The sequence below is a fragment of the Phascolarctos cinereus genome, unplaced genomic scaffold (genome assembly GCF_003287225.1).
Source record: "Phascolarctos cinereus isolate Bilbo 61053 unplaced genomic scaffold, phaCin_HiC Scaffold_9;HRSCAF=440, whole genome shotgun sequence".
Lineage (NCBI taxonomy): Eukaryota > Metazoa > Chordata > Mammalia > Diprotodontia > Phascolarctidae > Phascolarctos > Phascolarctos cinereus.
In genome coordinates, this window is record NW_027556402.1 from 221,141,267 (window position 1) to 221,157,338 (window position 16,072).

The following is a 16,072-nucleotide window of genomic DNA, read 5'->3' on the forward strand; positions in this document are numbered from 1 at the left end:
TGCCCAGAATCACATAGCTAGTGAGTGTTATGCATCTGAGGCCACATTTGAACTCAGGTCCTTTTGACCCCAGAGCCAGTTCTCTATCCACTGTGCCACCTAGCTGCACCTCCCCCATTACTTTTAGTTCTGATCTCTGCAACCATGTAGAACATGTCACGTCCTTCATTCATATAACAGCCTTTTAAACACTTAAAGATAGCCAAAAAACAGTACTCAGTCTCTCCTACCAATCATACATTATATAATCCTTATCTTAGACATTCTATTGTGGAAGATCTTGAGTTTGATAAAAATGTCCATCCTAAAATATGCTATCTAGAATATTCCAGATATGGTCTGATCAGCTCATTGTATGGTGGGAGGGATAGTGACTTCTCTGATTCTGGTCACTTTCCGTAACTCTCTTAGTGCAACCTAGGATCATAGCCCTCTTAGCTATCATAGTACATTGTTGGCTCACATTGAGTTCCTGAAAGGTTTTTTGTTTTTTCAGATGAACTAGCTATGTCTACTGGAAAGCTAATACATACACAGACATATATAAAAATATATACATATACATATATACATACACATACATATACATATAATATATTCCTGGAAAATAATTGTTTTGAACCTGAGACTCAGATCAAATGTCACCTTTCCCACGAAGCCTTCCTTAACCCTCCCAATTAAAAGTGACTTGCTCTTTCCCTGTGTCCATTATGGTGCTTTTCTTGTACCTCCCTATGCGTATACGTTAGGTTTCCCAAAAGGCTTACAATTAAGCCTTTATTGCTTAAAACAGCACTAAGACTTTGTGGGATACCATGTGTTATAACTTATTATTATATCTGAATACATTATTATTAGTAGTAGTATATTTGAAGAAAGAAAACTAATGTTTGTTTATTTATTTAGCTTACTATGTGTCAGATGCTGTGCTAAGTGCTTTCAATTATTATCTCATTTGATCCTCACCACAACTGGGAGGTAAGTGCTATTTCTATCCCCATTTTACAGATGAGGGAACTCAGGCAAATAGAAATTAAAGTGGCTTTCCCAGGAGCACACAGTTAGGAAGTATCTGAGGGCAAATTTGCACTCAAGTCTTCCTGACTCTACAGGGGTGCTCTATCTATATCTATAGGTACACCACCTAGCTGCCTCTAGATTTACAAGCTTTACTAGATTATAAGTTTCCAAATAATAGCTCAGTTTTATCCAGCTCTTTAAAAATGACATCATCACTACTTTAAAGATGAGGAAAGTGATTTTCCAAGACATCAAATGGCATGTCTATGCTTTGCTAGCAAATCCTCTAACTACAGAAGCAAACCGGTATTTCCTAAATCCAAGTCCCATGGTAGTTCCACTATGCCACGTTGCCTCTCCTTGAGGGCAGTGACACTGTGTGATTTATCTTTGCCTTCCCCCACCGCCTACCACAGTGGCTTGCATATAATAAGTCCTTTATAAATGCTTGCTTAATTGAATTAATAGCCAGGCATCCAAAGGAAAATCAACAATAACAAACAGGCAAGAATGATAAGAGAAGTAAAGGGGGAAAAAAAGAATGTTTTCTATTTTTTCTTTGAGAAGTATAAATCTTTATTCTGATACATTTAAAAATAACAATACCAAAATTTATTTCATATCTACAGAAACCTATAGTATTAAACTTGCATGTCAGTTCCATTTTATGAGCAGTTAAGGAACAGAAAGAAAAATGTAGGTTTAGAGAAGAATTAGGACAGATAGAAAGACCAAAGAAGGGAGAGATGAAGAGACAGATTTGGAGAGAGACAAAAAGGAGGCAGAGAAGTGCAGAGCTGGAAACAGCTAGATAGGGAGAGAAAAATTAGAGAGTGCTTGTTTCTCCACTCATTCAACACAGTCATAAACCACATATAAGAATATTATCCCTTTCCTTTTTTTACTTCATATATTATTATTTAATTCTTAGTTCGTGCCTTCTGTCCAAAGCTTTAATAGGAACTCCTGGTGCCCCAAAAGGAAATTAAGAGTATGCATCCTTGATCCCATTCTATCCCATCTCCTCCAATAGATTTTTCTCTTAATCATCTCCTCTCTTTCACTAATCTTCAATCTCTGACAATCCATGACTCCTTCCCTGCTGCCTACAAAAATGTCCATGTCTTCTCCATTCTTTAAAAAGCCTCACTTGAATCGGCCATCCCTGTGATGGCTATGAACACACACAAACACAAACATACACACAAGTACATACTCATATACATACATGTATATGTGAATATATATACAATTATATTTATATATTATACATGATATATATAAAACGTAATTATTGTATATTATATATACAACATAGGATATGTACACATGTTATATGTATACATAGTCATGCATGCACACATGCATGTATGCATATATACACACATACACATATCTTGCCTTTCACAGCTAAACTCTTTGAGGAAGCCATCTAAAATTGGTGCTTCCACTTCTCCTCTCATTCTCTTCTAAACCCTCTGAGGTTTGGCTTCCATTATCATCATTCCACTGAAACCGCTCTCTTCAAAGTTTCCAGAGACCTCTTACTTGCCAAATCTAATAACCTTTTCTCAGTCTGCTTGCTTCTTGACCTCTTTGAAACCTTTGATAATTTTGATCACCCTCTTTTCCTGGATACTTTCTCTGCTCAAGGTTGTCCTGACACTGCTCTCTCCTGGTTCTCTTGTTACTGTCTGACCATTCATTCTCAGTCTCCTTTGCTGAATACTCCTTCAGGCCAGGTCCACTAACTGTGGATGTCAGTTACAGATCTGTTCTGGACCCTCTTCTCTTCTTCCTGTATACTATTTTGCTTGCTGATCTCATAAGCTTCCATGGATTCAATGATCTCTATGTAGCTGGTGTTAAGATCTATTTGTCAGCTTTAACTTCTCTCCTGACTTCTAGTCTCATGTCAGAAATCATCCATTGGACATCTGGATCTGGATTTCCCATAGATGTCTCAAACTGAACATGATAAAAATGGAACTCATTTCTCTTTCCTCCAAAATTATCCCATCTTCCCAATTTTCCTCTCACTGTCAAGGAAATCATCACCCTGAGTCACCAGGGATCACAAACTTGCTGTCTTTCTTGACTTCTCACTGGCATGCAAGTCCAATCTGTGGCCAAGTTGTGTTACTCCTACCTTCACAACATCATACGCCTACATTCATCACACACACATCACAACATCTACCTTTACAACATCATAATACCTTGGAGTCAAAATAGCTGTAAATTATTTTTTCAACAAATGCCTGCAAGGTCTATGGCCTAGTGCTAGGTGTCTGGGTGGATGCATGTGTCTTTATAGCCCCTGAATCACATGCCCAGCAAATTTCACAGAATGCTATAAGCCAAGAGGACCACACAAACATGACAGTGAAGTTTAGTCTTTATGTAGTAGACGGTTATTGTTCTGTCACGTCCATCTCTTCATGACCCCATGTGGGGTTTTCTTGGCAATGATACTAGAGTGGTTTGCCATTTCCTTCTCCAGCTCATTTTACAGATGAGGAAACTGAGGCAAATGGGGTGAAGTGACCTGTCCAGAGTCACACAACTAGTAAGTGTCTGAGGCCAGATCTGAATTCAGAAAGATGAGTCTTCCTGATTCCAGGCCCAGCACTACATCCATTCTGCCACCTAGCTGCCCTTCTGGAGTCATTTGCCATTTCCTTCTACAGCTAGAAGGCAACATCACCAGGGTGACAATTTCCAGTATCAACCTGGGTGTGGCCTTCTAGGTCCTTGGGTGTGGCCTTTTGACTGACTCCAAGTTTTACAGAACAAATCCTTTTATTGGATTTGTTCTGTGAAGTTTGGATACTGTTGGACTGAGAGGGCCACAGGTGGCCTTGAGGCCTCAGGTTTCCCACCCCTGTTAGGTCTTACAAGGCCCAAAGTACCTACCTTAAAAGGTTTTTCAGGGGTGAAGGCCTAGAGGAGAAAAGTGTGGGGAGGTAAGACTGTGTGGTCTAATAGAAAAAGCTATAGATTCACAATCAGAGGACCTGGGTTCAAATCTTACTTTTACTATCACTACTCCATAAGACTCTGGCCAAATTACTTAATATCAAAGTCTCAGATTCCTTATTTGTAAAATGAGGTAGTAAGGGATAACCCCACAGGTCCTTTCCTGCTTTGAATCTATGATGAAAGAAAATGAAGGGGGAGGGGAGTAACCAAATAAAGGAGGAGAGGGAGGGGAGACAAATGCCTGTTTGAGGACAGGCTCCCACTACCTTTGGGTGCTCCCCAAACCCAGGGGCATTGGTGACCTCCTGCTAACTCAGGTTCATAGGATTTGGGCAAGACACTTAAACTCTGCCTCAGTAAAGTCATCTAAAATGGGGATCTAACTCCCAAGCTTGTTAGGATAAAATGAGATAATATTTGTAATGAGCTTTGCAAACCTTAAAGCCTTATGTAAACGCTAGCTATTAGTATTACATCCTTGCATTGCTCACTGATAGCTTTTAACAAATCATAGGATTATAGATCTTGAGTTGGAAGGGAGACCATTTAGTACAATCCTCTTATTTTACAAACAGGGAAACTGAAACAGGGAGGTGTGGTATCTTGGACCACAGCAACAGGCTGGGTAGATTCACTTCTACTGTATATGCAAGAAAAAAGCTGGCTGAGCTTTGCCTTGAGTCGGGGAGACCTGAGCCGAATTCGACTTCAGACACCAGTTTTTCGACCCTGGGCAAGTCACTTAAACTGTCTACCTGTTTCTTCACGTACTTCAGAGTTGTTGGGAGCTTCAAATGAGATGATATTTTTAAAGCGCTTGACCCAGTCCCTGGCATACAGCAACAGATAAATAAATGCTACTAACCCCCCCCCCCCAATGAATCCCAAACACAGTTTAACCCCCAACAAGTCAAACGGGGCTGCTGCCGCTGTCTCCTCGGGATCTTCACAACCAGAGCCTCCCCTCTCTGTACCCGGAGGCTCACTCCACGCCCACGCCCCTCCCTCCCAAGGACGGTATGTGGCCGTGCTGCCCTTTAAGGGGCGGGCTTTTCTTCTCCGACACTAAGAATCTCGATTGGAGTGAGCCTACCTCGGACTTGCGGCGGCCTCGGTGGAGCCTGGGTGGGGATGGGGGAGGGCAGGAGGGAGGGGATCCCCGGAGCCGAATAAAGGCGGAGGAGGGAGGAGAGGAAGGGAGGGAGGAGGCGGTGCCCTCCTCCAGCTCTGATTCCCCAGCTGGTCTCGGCTCTTTTCCGAAACTTTCCCGTGCGTCCGCTGGGCCGCCGCTCCAGCCGCCGGGCGGGCCCCGAGGCGGCCGCTGCGGAGCCATGAACCGGCTAGCCAAGCGCGGGAGCGAGACGCTCATCGAGATGGTGGCTACGGACGGTAGGTTCCTCCCCCCCCCCCCGGCTGGCTGGAGGGGCGCGAGGGTGGGGTGGGGTCCCAGGCCGGCCTGCGGGTCCGAGGGAAAGAAGGGCAGGTGGGCTGATTGCCTGTCTGCGCCCCCCAGCCCTGAGCTCAGATCCGCGGAGGCGCGGGGACCACGGTGGGCAGGTAATCAACCCTGGGCGGCCCCGGGCGGGGACTCGGCGGCCTGGGGCCTGGCTGCTGGTGTTCCCTCCGGCTGCCGTGCGAGCTGAAGCCTGGCTTCTCCCTCTCGGCTGCGGCTCCCCCAGCTGCTGTCCGGGCCCCCACGTGGGGCCGCCCTGGGCCTGGACAGGGCATGGGGCTAAGCGCACGGCAAGGGCCCGCTTCGCCTAGCGCAGGGAACACCGGGGCTACGCCAAGTCTGTCGGATTCCAGGAACGCGTCCTGCTGAGCGCCTCCCTGGCCAGGGGGGCGGGCAGCGGCCCCCTCTCTGTGCCCCAGCCCGCGCCCCCCAGGAACGCCTAGGGAGAGGCGTTTGTGTCCCCTTCTTCATGCGCCCAACCCTGCCCTGAAACTGGGGGCAGCCTTATCTCCAGCCTTGACTCTCTGCGTTTTGGGGGCAGCTTCTAAGTGAGGGAGCCTTCCTCCCTACCATTGATGGGGGTGCAGGGCGGGGTGGGGCAGGGAGGCCTCCCACTTCGAGCAGCGCTGAGTAATGGAGACAGCAGGAGGCCGGATGGGCGGGGGAGAAGGCCGGGACCGGGGAGCCGAGCGCGGCTGGGAGGGGTGGGAGACCCAGCTCTGTGTACCTGGGCCGGGCTGGGCGAGTCGGCGGCGTGGGGGGCAGAACTGAACACGGGGGCACCACTCACATTTTCCGGGCGGTGGCTGTTGTAAAACTTGCTGCTTCATGGATATGATCCTGATGTTGACTCCAGGAGATGCCCTCAAGAAGCCTTGGGTGAGGAGGAGGTGGGCTTGGCACCCGGGTTCAGGAGAAGTGGACCCCCTCAGTTGTATCACTTCCTTCCCCCCCTCACTTAAGAATGGGAGTGAGGGAATCTTGGCTGTCACACTAGTGTGGGACATGTAGATTGTCAGGAGTACCACAAACAAAACAGATCTTATAAAAAGAGTTGTACCCCAGAGAGTCTTACCTGGTCAGGCTCATGGTGTATGTCCTAATTTTTACTCTTTGGCAGGTTTTGACTTTGCCCTTTAATCGTGGATGAACACATTAGGTCCCTTTTAAGGCCTTTTCGCAATCCTGTTTTCTGTTGCTCTACTGTATGTGTTTTCCAAAAAAGATATATAGCCTGTGATATATAGCCTGGCATTAGGTGATTATTGCATACAGATTTGGAATGAAATCTTCAGGACCACTGTGTCCTCCTTGAAGAAGTTCATTGCATGCTTTGTTGTAGTCTTGGAATGTTTTCAGAAGCTTTGAAAGGAGGCCTGGTCTCTCTCTCAGAATTGGAAGGGACCTGGGAAGCCATCTAGAGCACTGAAGAGCACTGAATCTCAAGGCAGAGGAGATAGAGCTTCAAATCCCAGTCAGCAACTTACATCCTTGGTGACACTGGGCAAGTCACTTAACCCCTATGGACCTCAGTTTCCAGATCTGTACAGTGAGGGAGTTGAACTATTTGGCCTCAAACTTTACCAACTTTAAATTCAGTTCCCTGTGCCTGCATAGGAATCCCCTTTTCTAATAGCTATTGCCATAGAGCTCAGATGTTTGCAAAGTCCTTTACAGAACATCTTTTCGTTTTGCAACATACCCCCCCCCAAAAAAAAATCATCTAGCCTTCACTGAAGACCTTTTACTGGGGGAAACCCGTACTTGTCAAGGCAGCTTATTCCAGTGTTAGGGAGTTTTTCTTTACATCAGGTCCAAATCTCATCAGTATCCTCTGCCACTCTGGACCCTCCAACTGGAGACCAGAGCCATGAACCTCAAAACCACATAAGGAGGAGTCCCATCACAGGCCTCTCCCTATTTCCTACTAACTGTATTATGGACTTATTGGTACTTCTCCATCACGTGCCAGAGCTGAGGCCAGATTTGAACCCAGGTCCTCCTGACTCCATACCACCTAGCTGCCTCCCCCTATTATATTCTAAGCTCCTTGAGGGCAGGGATTGTCTTTCTTTGTATTTGTATCCCTAGCTCTTGTCATATAGTAGGTACTTAATAAATGCTTACTGACTGACTGACTGACCCACAAATCTGCTTCCCCACAAGTTCTTCCCATTTCTCCTAGTTCTGCTCTTTGGGACCAGGCAGCAAGCCCAGTTCCCTCTTCCTCATTACACAACATCTCTGCCAGCCCTTTAAATACTTCTAGTCTGCCGTTGTGTCTACGTTGGAGACTTCTCTTCTCCAGGATAAATGTGTTAAATTCCTTCAAAGGTTGTTAATACATTCCCACATTTATACACACAGACATGTATGTGTGTATATGTATGGGCCATGTGGAAGACACATGTACACATGCATCTATAGATGCACATGTATGTGTATATATACACATGTGTACACATACGGATATGTGTGAATGATCTCTAGTACTCTTACTATCCTGGTCACTCTCCTGTATAAGCTCCAGCTTGTTGACTTCTGAAAACGAGATGGTTAGAACTGAACACAGTACTCCAGATAGGATCCCAAGAGGGCAGAGTACAGGGTCTGGTTTTGTTTCTATTCAAAGCACAGGGACAAAGCAGTCTCTCAAACATGATAGAGTAGTGTTTCTTCCACTTATTAAAAACCTGGTGAGTTAAGAAATGTAAAGCTGCCAAAGGTCTTCATAACAATAACAATTAGAATAGTGAGCTTAAAGAAAAAAAAATCCCACCACCAGGTAATGAAGAACTTAAATGGTAGCATTGAAATCTGGGCTTTGGGCTTTTCTGTACATCCTAACTGTTTAAATCAATTGATTGGCTAGCCTTGTTGGTACGATGATCAGTAGCACTGATCCAGTGCTTTTTAGAATAGTAATGAGTAAGTATGCCAAGTTAGGAATCAGTTCCTGGGACTTTCTTCTGGATAGAGACATCGTCTCTCTCTCATCTGCAGAGTATCATTTCTCTACTTTGGTTTCAATGGTGCCAAGGTCTGACTAACCAGATCAGGTTGATTTTTTTTTTCTTCTTTAAAATAGTTTTCTGTAATTCAGTATGATCAGCTTCTCTGAAGAAATGCCAGGAGCTAAAAGTTCTGGGGCTCATTCTGTCTCACTTCTGGCCTTCTATGTGTAATGGGCAGTTATTTCTTTGAGGTGGTAGGAGGTGAAAGGGAGCAAGTGTTTATTAAACACTTACTGTGTGCCAGGCACTGTGCTAAGGCCCTTTTGAAATCTTAACTTATTTTTGATCCTTAGAACAACTCTGTGATGTGGGTGCTATTATTTAACCCATTTTATAGTTGAGGAAAATGAGATAGAGGTTAAGGAATTTGTGCAGGGTCATACAGCCAGAAAGAGTCTGAAGCTGGATTTGAACTGAGGTCTTCCCGATTCCAGGGCCAGTGCTCTCTCCAAGGCTCCACATAGATTGGTATATCATTACCACCCAATTGTGGGGCTCTTGTCCATCCCTCAAGTGCCATTTTGACCTAGGTCTGGTTTTACTAATTAGGATCAATATATGGTAAGAGTGTATCTTGCACTTCATCTTTAATTTTCACCTCTGTGGATTGAAGTCAACCTGCTACTTGTCAGCAAACTTTCTAATAACTCTCCTGGGATGGTTTCAGCACACCTGTTTCTTGCCCGTGTTCATCTGCTGATTACTGCCACCAGCATTCCTTTTTTGCCTAACTCTTTGCTTCTATTGTTCGGTGTGGGGTGGGAAAGAACAGATCAGTTGTACATTGAACCTCAGGGGCTGACTAATCTAATGTGTTTCAGGGGGAGAAGAAACTGGAAGATCGGTGACCTCTGTCCCCCCTCTTCCCCCACTCCTTGTTCAGGGGCATAGGCTATAAGAAGGTGTTGGGGGTGGGAGAAAGGAAAAAAGAGAAGAGTACAAACAACAGCTGTTGATAATGAATAGGCAAAGTATCACCCCATCAAGCATTGTATTATATAATCACGTTGAAGTCTTCAGGGCACGTCACAGAGGCACAGATCTTAGATGAGGAGGGAACCTCAGAGGCCCATGTAGTCCAATGGTTAGTTGTACAAGAATCACTTCTACATCTTTCACAAGGAGTTTGCCCATTCTTTGCTCGAAGACGTTCAATGCTACCTTCTATGGGGATCCGTTCATTTTGGGATTGCACTAATCTTGAGGCAGGTTTTTTTTTCTTCTCCCTAACATCAAATCTAAATTCTCCTTTTTGTTTCTAGTTCTGTCCTGTGAATACAAGCAGAACATTCATGTAGCTGCTAGCAAGATCATACAAGAGGCAGCATGGTGGGAGGAGAAGAGGGCTACTTTGGGAATCAGAGGATCTGGGCCTGCTGTTACTAGCTACATGATCTTTTGGGCAATTCACTGCCTTGTTGCTACATTGGGATTTTTGTTCTTGGGTACCTTACATTTTTCTACCAGTACTACTATGTGTGGAGGGAAAAATAGACAATGTTTGTTAATTGAGGTGATATCATCAATTAGATCATGTTTGATGACTCCCAAGAAAAGGTTGGCCCCTTACTGCCTCGGAATAGATGAAATGGTTGACCTTTTATTTCCCTGGACTGGAGGAAATGATTGGCTGCTTACTTCCCTGGTGTGTAGAGCGGTGATGAAAAGAGGTCTCCTAATTATCCTGGAGGAAGTTCTGAGAGAAGCCAGCCACAGCAAGAAACTGACTCAGAGCTGTTGACTTAAAATTTGGTCACCACTGATAGGGTGTGCTGGTCTTACAGCCAGAATGACCGAATCCTGGTGCATCATCCTGTTTTGTGATGATGACTTGGGTGAAGAAAGTGGGTGCTATTTATCTTATATTATCATTTTTAAAAAGAGTCTCAGAACTTGGGCAAGTCACTTAACCCCAATTGCCTAAAAAAAAAAAATTTAAAAAAGAGTCTCAGAACTGAGAGCACCAAGAGCAACTTGTATTTTAGGACCAAAGATCTAGAGCCAGAAAGAGCCCCAAGAGCCATCTAACTCAATCAGACAACAAGCATTTCTTCATTGCATACCATGCTTGGCTCTGGGGATACAAGGAGAAAAAATGAAACAATTTCCTGTGCTCAAGAGATAATGTGCAGAATAAATATGAAATAAATATAATAAAAGTCCAAAGTACTCAGGGAAGAAGAAGGAAAAGTTGTGCTTGAATTGAGACTTGAAGGAAGTGGCATTCTCTGGGGCAGAGCTGAGAAGGAAGAGTGTATTCTAGGTATAGTGCAGAGATGGGACATGGGCTGCTCTGGGTGAGAAACAGAGAGAAGGACCATTTGTTTGCATCTTTGAGTATAGGAATGGGGGTAATGTACAAGGAGGTTGGGAAAGTTGGTTGGGTCTAGCTTGTGAGTAATTTAAACACCAAAAAAGAAGAGACTGTGTTTTATTCTTAAAGCAGTAGGGAACCATTGGAAAGGAGTTACGTAGTCAGAATGGTCCTTTAGGAAAATCACTTTGCCAGCCTTTTGGAGGTGAGATTAGAATGGGGAAAGACTTGAGGCCCAGACCAAGTTGGAGGATATTGCGATAGTACAGGAAAGAGGTGATGGAGGCCTGATGTGGGTAATGAGAAGGGGAAAGATGTAAGAGTTGCTGTGAAGGAAGGAATGGCACAATGTGGCAATTGTTTGGAAACATTGGGTGCAGGAGAATAAGGAACTGAGGAGCACAAATCTGAGATGCCCGAGGGTGGTGGTGGCTCCTCAGCGGGAATGGGGAACCTTGGAGGAAGGATAGGTTTTTGGACAAAAGTATGAGCTCTTTGTTTGACTTTGAGATGTTTGTGGCTCTCCAGTTTGAAATGTGCAACAGCAGGCCATTGGTGATGTGCACCTGTGGGTCAGGAAAGAAACTGGGGCTGATATAGTTCTGGATGCATAGAGATGATAAACTGTGGTGGCTGATGATGTCCTCAAGTGGTAGGGAGAGAAGAGAGGGTACTAGACAGAGCCTTGAGGCACACCCATGGTTGGTGGGCTAAGAGGGCATGAGTGGAAATGATGAAACAGCAGGAAAACTGAGGAGCAGATCGGATATGTAGAAGAACTAGGAGGGAGTATCTTGAGGTCATCTAGTCCAGTTCCCTCAATTTACAAAGGAGGAAACTGAGGCACAGAAATGAAGTGATTGTTTGAAGTTGTACAGGTAGTAAGTTGTAGAGTCAAGATTTGAACCCAGATCCTCTGCCTCTAAAACTGGGGTGCTTTCCCATTCCACTTGTCTAAGGTCACACAGGTGAATCCCAGCCCAGGCCCTCTGACACCTAATCCCTTACACGTTCCACCTTTCTATGTTGGTGCTCTGTCTACCACTAGAAGTCCCTATGTGACCTTGAACAGGTTGCTTCCCTTCTATGGGCCTATTTCCCCTATATAGTGTTAATATGCTCAGGTATTTGAGGTTTTATTTCCCTGGCAAGTTCGTATAAGCAGAAATTACTTCTCTCCACCCCCAAAGCCTTTCTAAGATAAAATACACCCACCACAAACTAAAATCTAAATTTGTTGCTGGTTTCAGATTTCTGCTACTTAAAATGAGAGGTAGGATGGTGTACTCAGGGGACCTCACAGATGATCATCTTGTTGATGTGTGTCACACTCGACTTACCTACCCCTACTCTGTAGAAAGATAGTGTATCATAGGATAGAGAGATAGATGGGACCTTTTAGTCCAGCCTTCTTATTTATAGATGGGAAAAATGAGGGCAGAGATGTGAATTATCTAAGGGCAAACAAGGGAGTCTTAGCGACAGAGTCAGGATTTGATCTTGTGAAAGAGATCTGTGTTTGGAGTCAGAGGATTTGAGTTCAAATTTTGACTTTGCTCTTTACTCTCTGTGGATAAAATCAATGATTCCCAAAGCGTGGATCCCAAGGGGTCCATAAGGCCCAAACCATTTTTATAATAAGCCATTATTTAAATACCCTCTCTTTTCCTGCTACATATGTGCATGAGGCTGGATTTTCTTCATGTATTTCAGCCAAAACAACACTGCAACAGATCGAATGCAGAAGGAGATATAAGAATCTAGCTGTGTCCTATTAAGCTAAAATATTAAACAGCTTTGCAAAAACAGTAAAACAGTGCCACTCTTCTATTTTTTGTTATGGAAAATAGTTATTTTTCATTAAAATGTAATTTAAAGCATGTAATAGGTTTATTATTTTTTAAATGAATTAATCTTTGAAATGATCCATTTTAATTTCTAATATGGTAAATATTGATAGATGTAACCCACATAAGCAAACACTCTTTGTGGTTTTCAGTATTTTTTAAGAGTGCAAAGAGAGTAAGAGTGTCCTGAGACCAAAAAGTTTAAGAACTTCTGGACTAGAAGATGTTTAAGATTCCCTTCTAGCTCTAAAACTGAAAATTTAGAACTCCTGCCAACTTGGCGTTCACCAGGCTGCCTTTGGAATGCTTTCACCTACATTCTCATGGGAGCATTCTCTAGTAGGTATGGTAGGACTTGTTCTGCTGAACTGAAAGGTAAGAAAGTTGAGACTCTGAGAAATTAGGGAACCTATGTTGCCAATTGAGTGATAGAAAGCCTGAGCTGAAAAGGACCTTAGAAGTCACATTTGAATGTAGCTTTAAAGAGCTTTCCTCCCAATAACCCTGTTTTTACAGAAGGATTCATGAGATTCTGAGATCTGCCCAGTGTCATACAACTAGTAAGGATGAGAACTAAGGTTTCTATGCGGGTCTTTTGTCTCTGTCTAGCACCACACAAAGCTGCAGAATGTACACACCCAATTTAACCCCCTTGTTTAAAAATGAGGAAACTCACTGGGGAATAGCTAAACAAGGGTGTGATTGTGATGGAATACTACTGTGCTATAAAAAATGATGAGCTCAGGGCAGGTAGGTGGTGCAGCAGATAGTGCACAGGCCGTGGAGTCAGGAGGACCTGAATTCAAATGTGGTCTCAGACCAGACACTTAACACTTCCTAGCTGTGTGACCCTGGGCAAGTCACTTAACCCCAATTGCCTCACCAAAAAGCCAAAAAAAAAAAAAAGAGAATGATGAGCTCAATGATCTTGGAAAAACATGGAAAGACTTGCACAAAATAACAAAGAGCAAAATGAGAAGAACCAAGAGAACATTGTATATAGTAACAGCAATATCGTTTTAAGAATGACTTTGAGTGAATAAGTAATTTTTGACCATTATAAATAAACAAATTAGCCATAAAGGCTATATGAAGAAAGATGCTATCTGTATCCAGAGAAAGAACTGATAAATAGAAGTATGTATAAAATAATTTACATACATATATATATACACACACACACACACACACATATACATACATACATACATACTTATTTGTGTCTAAGGGTAATCATCTCTGGAGGGGGAGAAAAAAAGGGGAAAAAAGACATTTACATGATAACTTTATTATATATTTTAAAGGAATAGCAAGTTGTATGTAACAGATTTGCAGTTTCATGTGCAATCATCTTTTTTATTAAACTATATTATGATAATGCTTGTTTTATTCCATAAATTAAAAATAAAAGAAATTTTTTAAAAATGAGGAAACTGAGGCCTACAGAGATTGTGACCTGCCTCAAGTCTGACAGTTGGTAGTGGCAGATTCAGGATTAGAACCCGTGCCTTCTGAACTCCATTTCTCTCCCTCTACCCCTCTCCCTCTACCTCCCTAAGTCCAGTTCTGTGATTTCATCAGTGTGGAACTTCTTGATGTGGAAACTCCACTCACTGATGCAGAGCTCCAGCTTGTTTGAAACATATCCTCTCAGAGTAAACTGGGGAATGTTAAGTAACTTGCTTATGGTCACCTGCAAATATGTGTCAAAGGTGGGTCTTGAACCCAGGTCTTTTTGATTTCAAGTTTGGACCCCTAACTTTCAGGACATACTGCTCCTCTGTACTCCATCCTGTGAATGTCAGTGTTGGGCTTTTTTTTTTTAATTTTTTTTTTGTTTCCTTCTCTTGCAATATGTGTTACAGCGACATTTCAGAAATTACAAGATAACATATCCTGTATCAAAACAATATGAAGCTACACAGACCTTTCTCAAAATTGTTTAGAAACTCCATCCTTGACACACTGACACATTTGCTCCCAAGTGTTTACCAGCAGTTCAGATGACTTGTAGGTAATAATGAAATGCAGCTCCTCAGATGCCAGGGACATATGGCTAAGAAGATATGACCAGAAATGTTGCTGGGAGGGATTGCTGTAGGAGAAATGTACCCAAGTTCATTTACAAAATCACAGAAGGAAGGGATCTGAGTACATGAATCCCCTCTAGGATACATATCTCAATTTTTAACGATCATTTAAACTTTTTTTTGAGTTCCAAGTTTTCTCCCTCCCTCCCTCCCCTCCCCATCCTACCCTACCCCAAGACAGTAAGCAATTTAATATAGGTTATCTATGTGCAATCTATGATGCATATCCCATGTAAATTATGTGTCTTCCAACTTCCACAGAAAAATCTGTAGTGAGAGGACAAAGGCCTTAGCCATTGTTTAAACAGTTCTAATTGTTGAGAACTTTTTTCCTTAGATCAATGTTGCATCTGCAGAAGAGGTGTCAGACTCCTCAGTAAGACTCCTAAGTACTCAGGAACCAGATTAATATATAATAGGGAAATGCTTAACAAAATAAATAAATATGCAAGACAACACAAACAATGTGGATTTGTGGTTTTAAGTCCATATGGGTCTGCAGGGACTTGGTTCTGTTTGAGTTTGACAACTCTGCTTTACAGGTTAGAACTAAAGTATCATAGATTTAGAGGTGGAAGGGAACCTCACAGATCATCCAGTTCAATCTCCTCATGTTAGCGATGAGGAAAGAGGACCCAGAAGGGAGGGTGACTCCCATAAAGTCACTTAGGGAGTAAAAAGCAAATATTGTTGTTGTTCAGTCATTTTCAGTCATTTCTGACTCTTCATGATCCCATTTGGGGCTTTCCTGGCAAAGATCTTGTGGTGGTTTGCCATTTCCTTCTCTAGCTCATTTTACAGAGGAAGAGACTGAGGCAGACAGGGTTAAGGGACTTGTCCAGGGTCACACAGCTAGTAAGTGTCTGGGACCAGGTTTCAACTTAAGAAGATGAGTCTTCGGGGCAGGTAGGTGGTGCAGTGGATAGAGCTCTGGCCCTGGATTCAGGAGAGCCTGAGTTCAAATGCGGCCTCAGACACATAACACTTACTAGCTGTGTGACCCTGGGCAAGTCACTTAACCCCATTGCCTAGCTTAAAAAAAATAAATAAATAAAAAGATGTGTCTTCCCAACTCCAGGCCCTGTTCACTGTGCCGCCTACCTGCCCTTAAGTAGCAAAGGCATGATTCAAACTGAAGTCCTCTGCGTCTAAATCCAAATTGCTTTCCAGTGCCCATAGACTTACCACTCCTCCCCCACACCAAGTAGAACAAATCTAATCCCTCTTCCACCTGATAGCACTTCCCCACCCCTCCCCCCAAGTCCGGCCTTCACTTGGCTAAAAGGTTTCTCCTTTAACTGATTCCCATACGTCCTAACCTTGAGCTTCTTCACCCTCCTGGTTGCCCACAT

General features: G+C 43.4%; 1 protein-coding gene across 5 annotated transcripts in view; it reads left to right on the forward strand.

Annotated features, from left to right (window-relative positions):
• Positions 1-5,143: 5,143 nt before the first annotated feature.
• The window catches only part of ANO5 (anoctamin 5), a 139,579-nt gene continuing 128,650 nt past the window's right edge, over positions 5,144-16,072 (forward strand). For all 5 annotated transcript variants that reach the window (XM_078148447.1, XM_021001884.2, XM_078148449.1 and 2 more), the window contains exon 1: positions 5,144-5,391. In XM_078148447.1, coding sequence (XP_078004573.1) covers positions 5,334-5,391 — 58 coding nt within the window. In that variant the 5' untranslated portion in view covers positions 5,144-5,333. The remainder of the gene's footprint in view (positions 5,392-16,072) is intronic.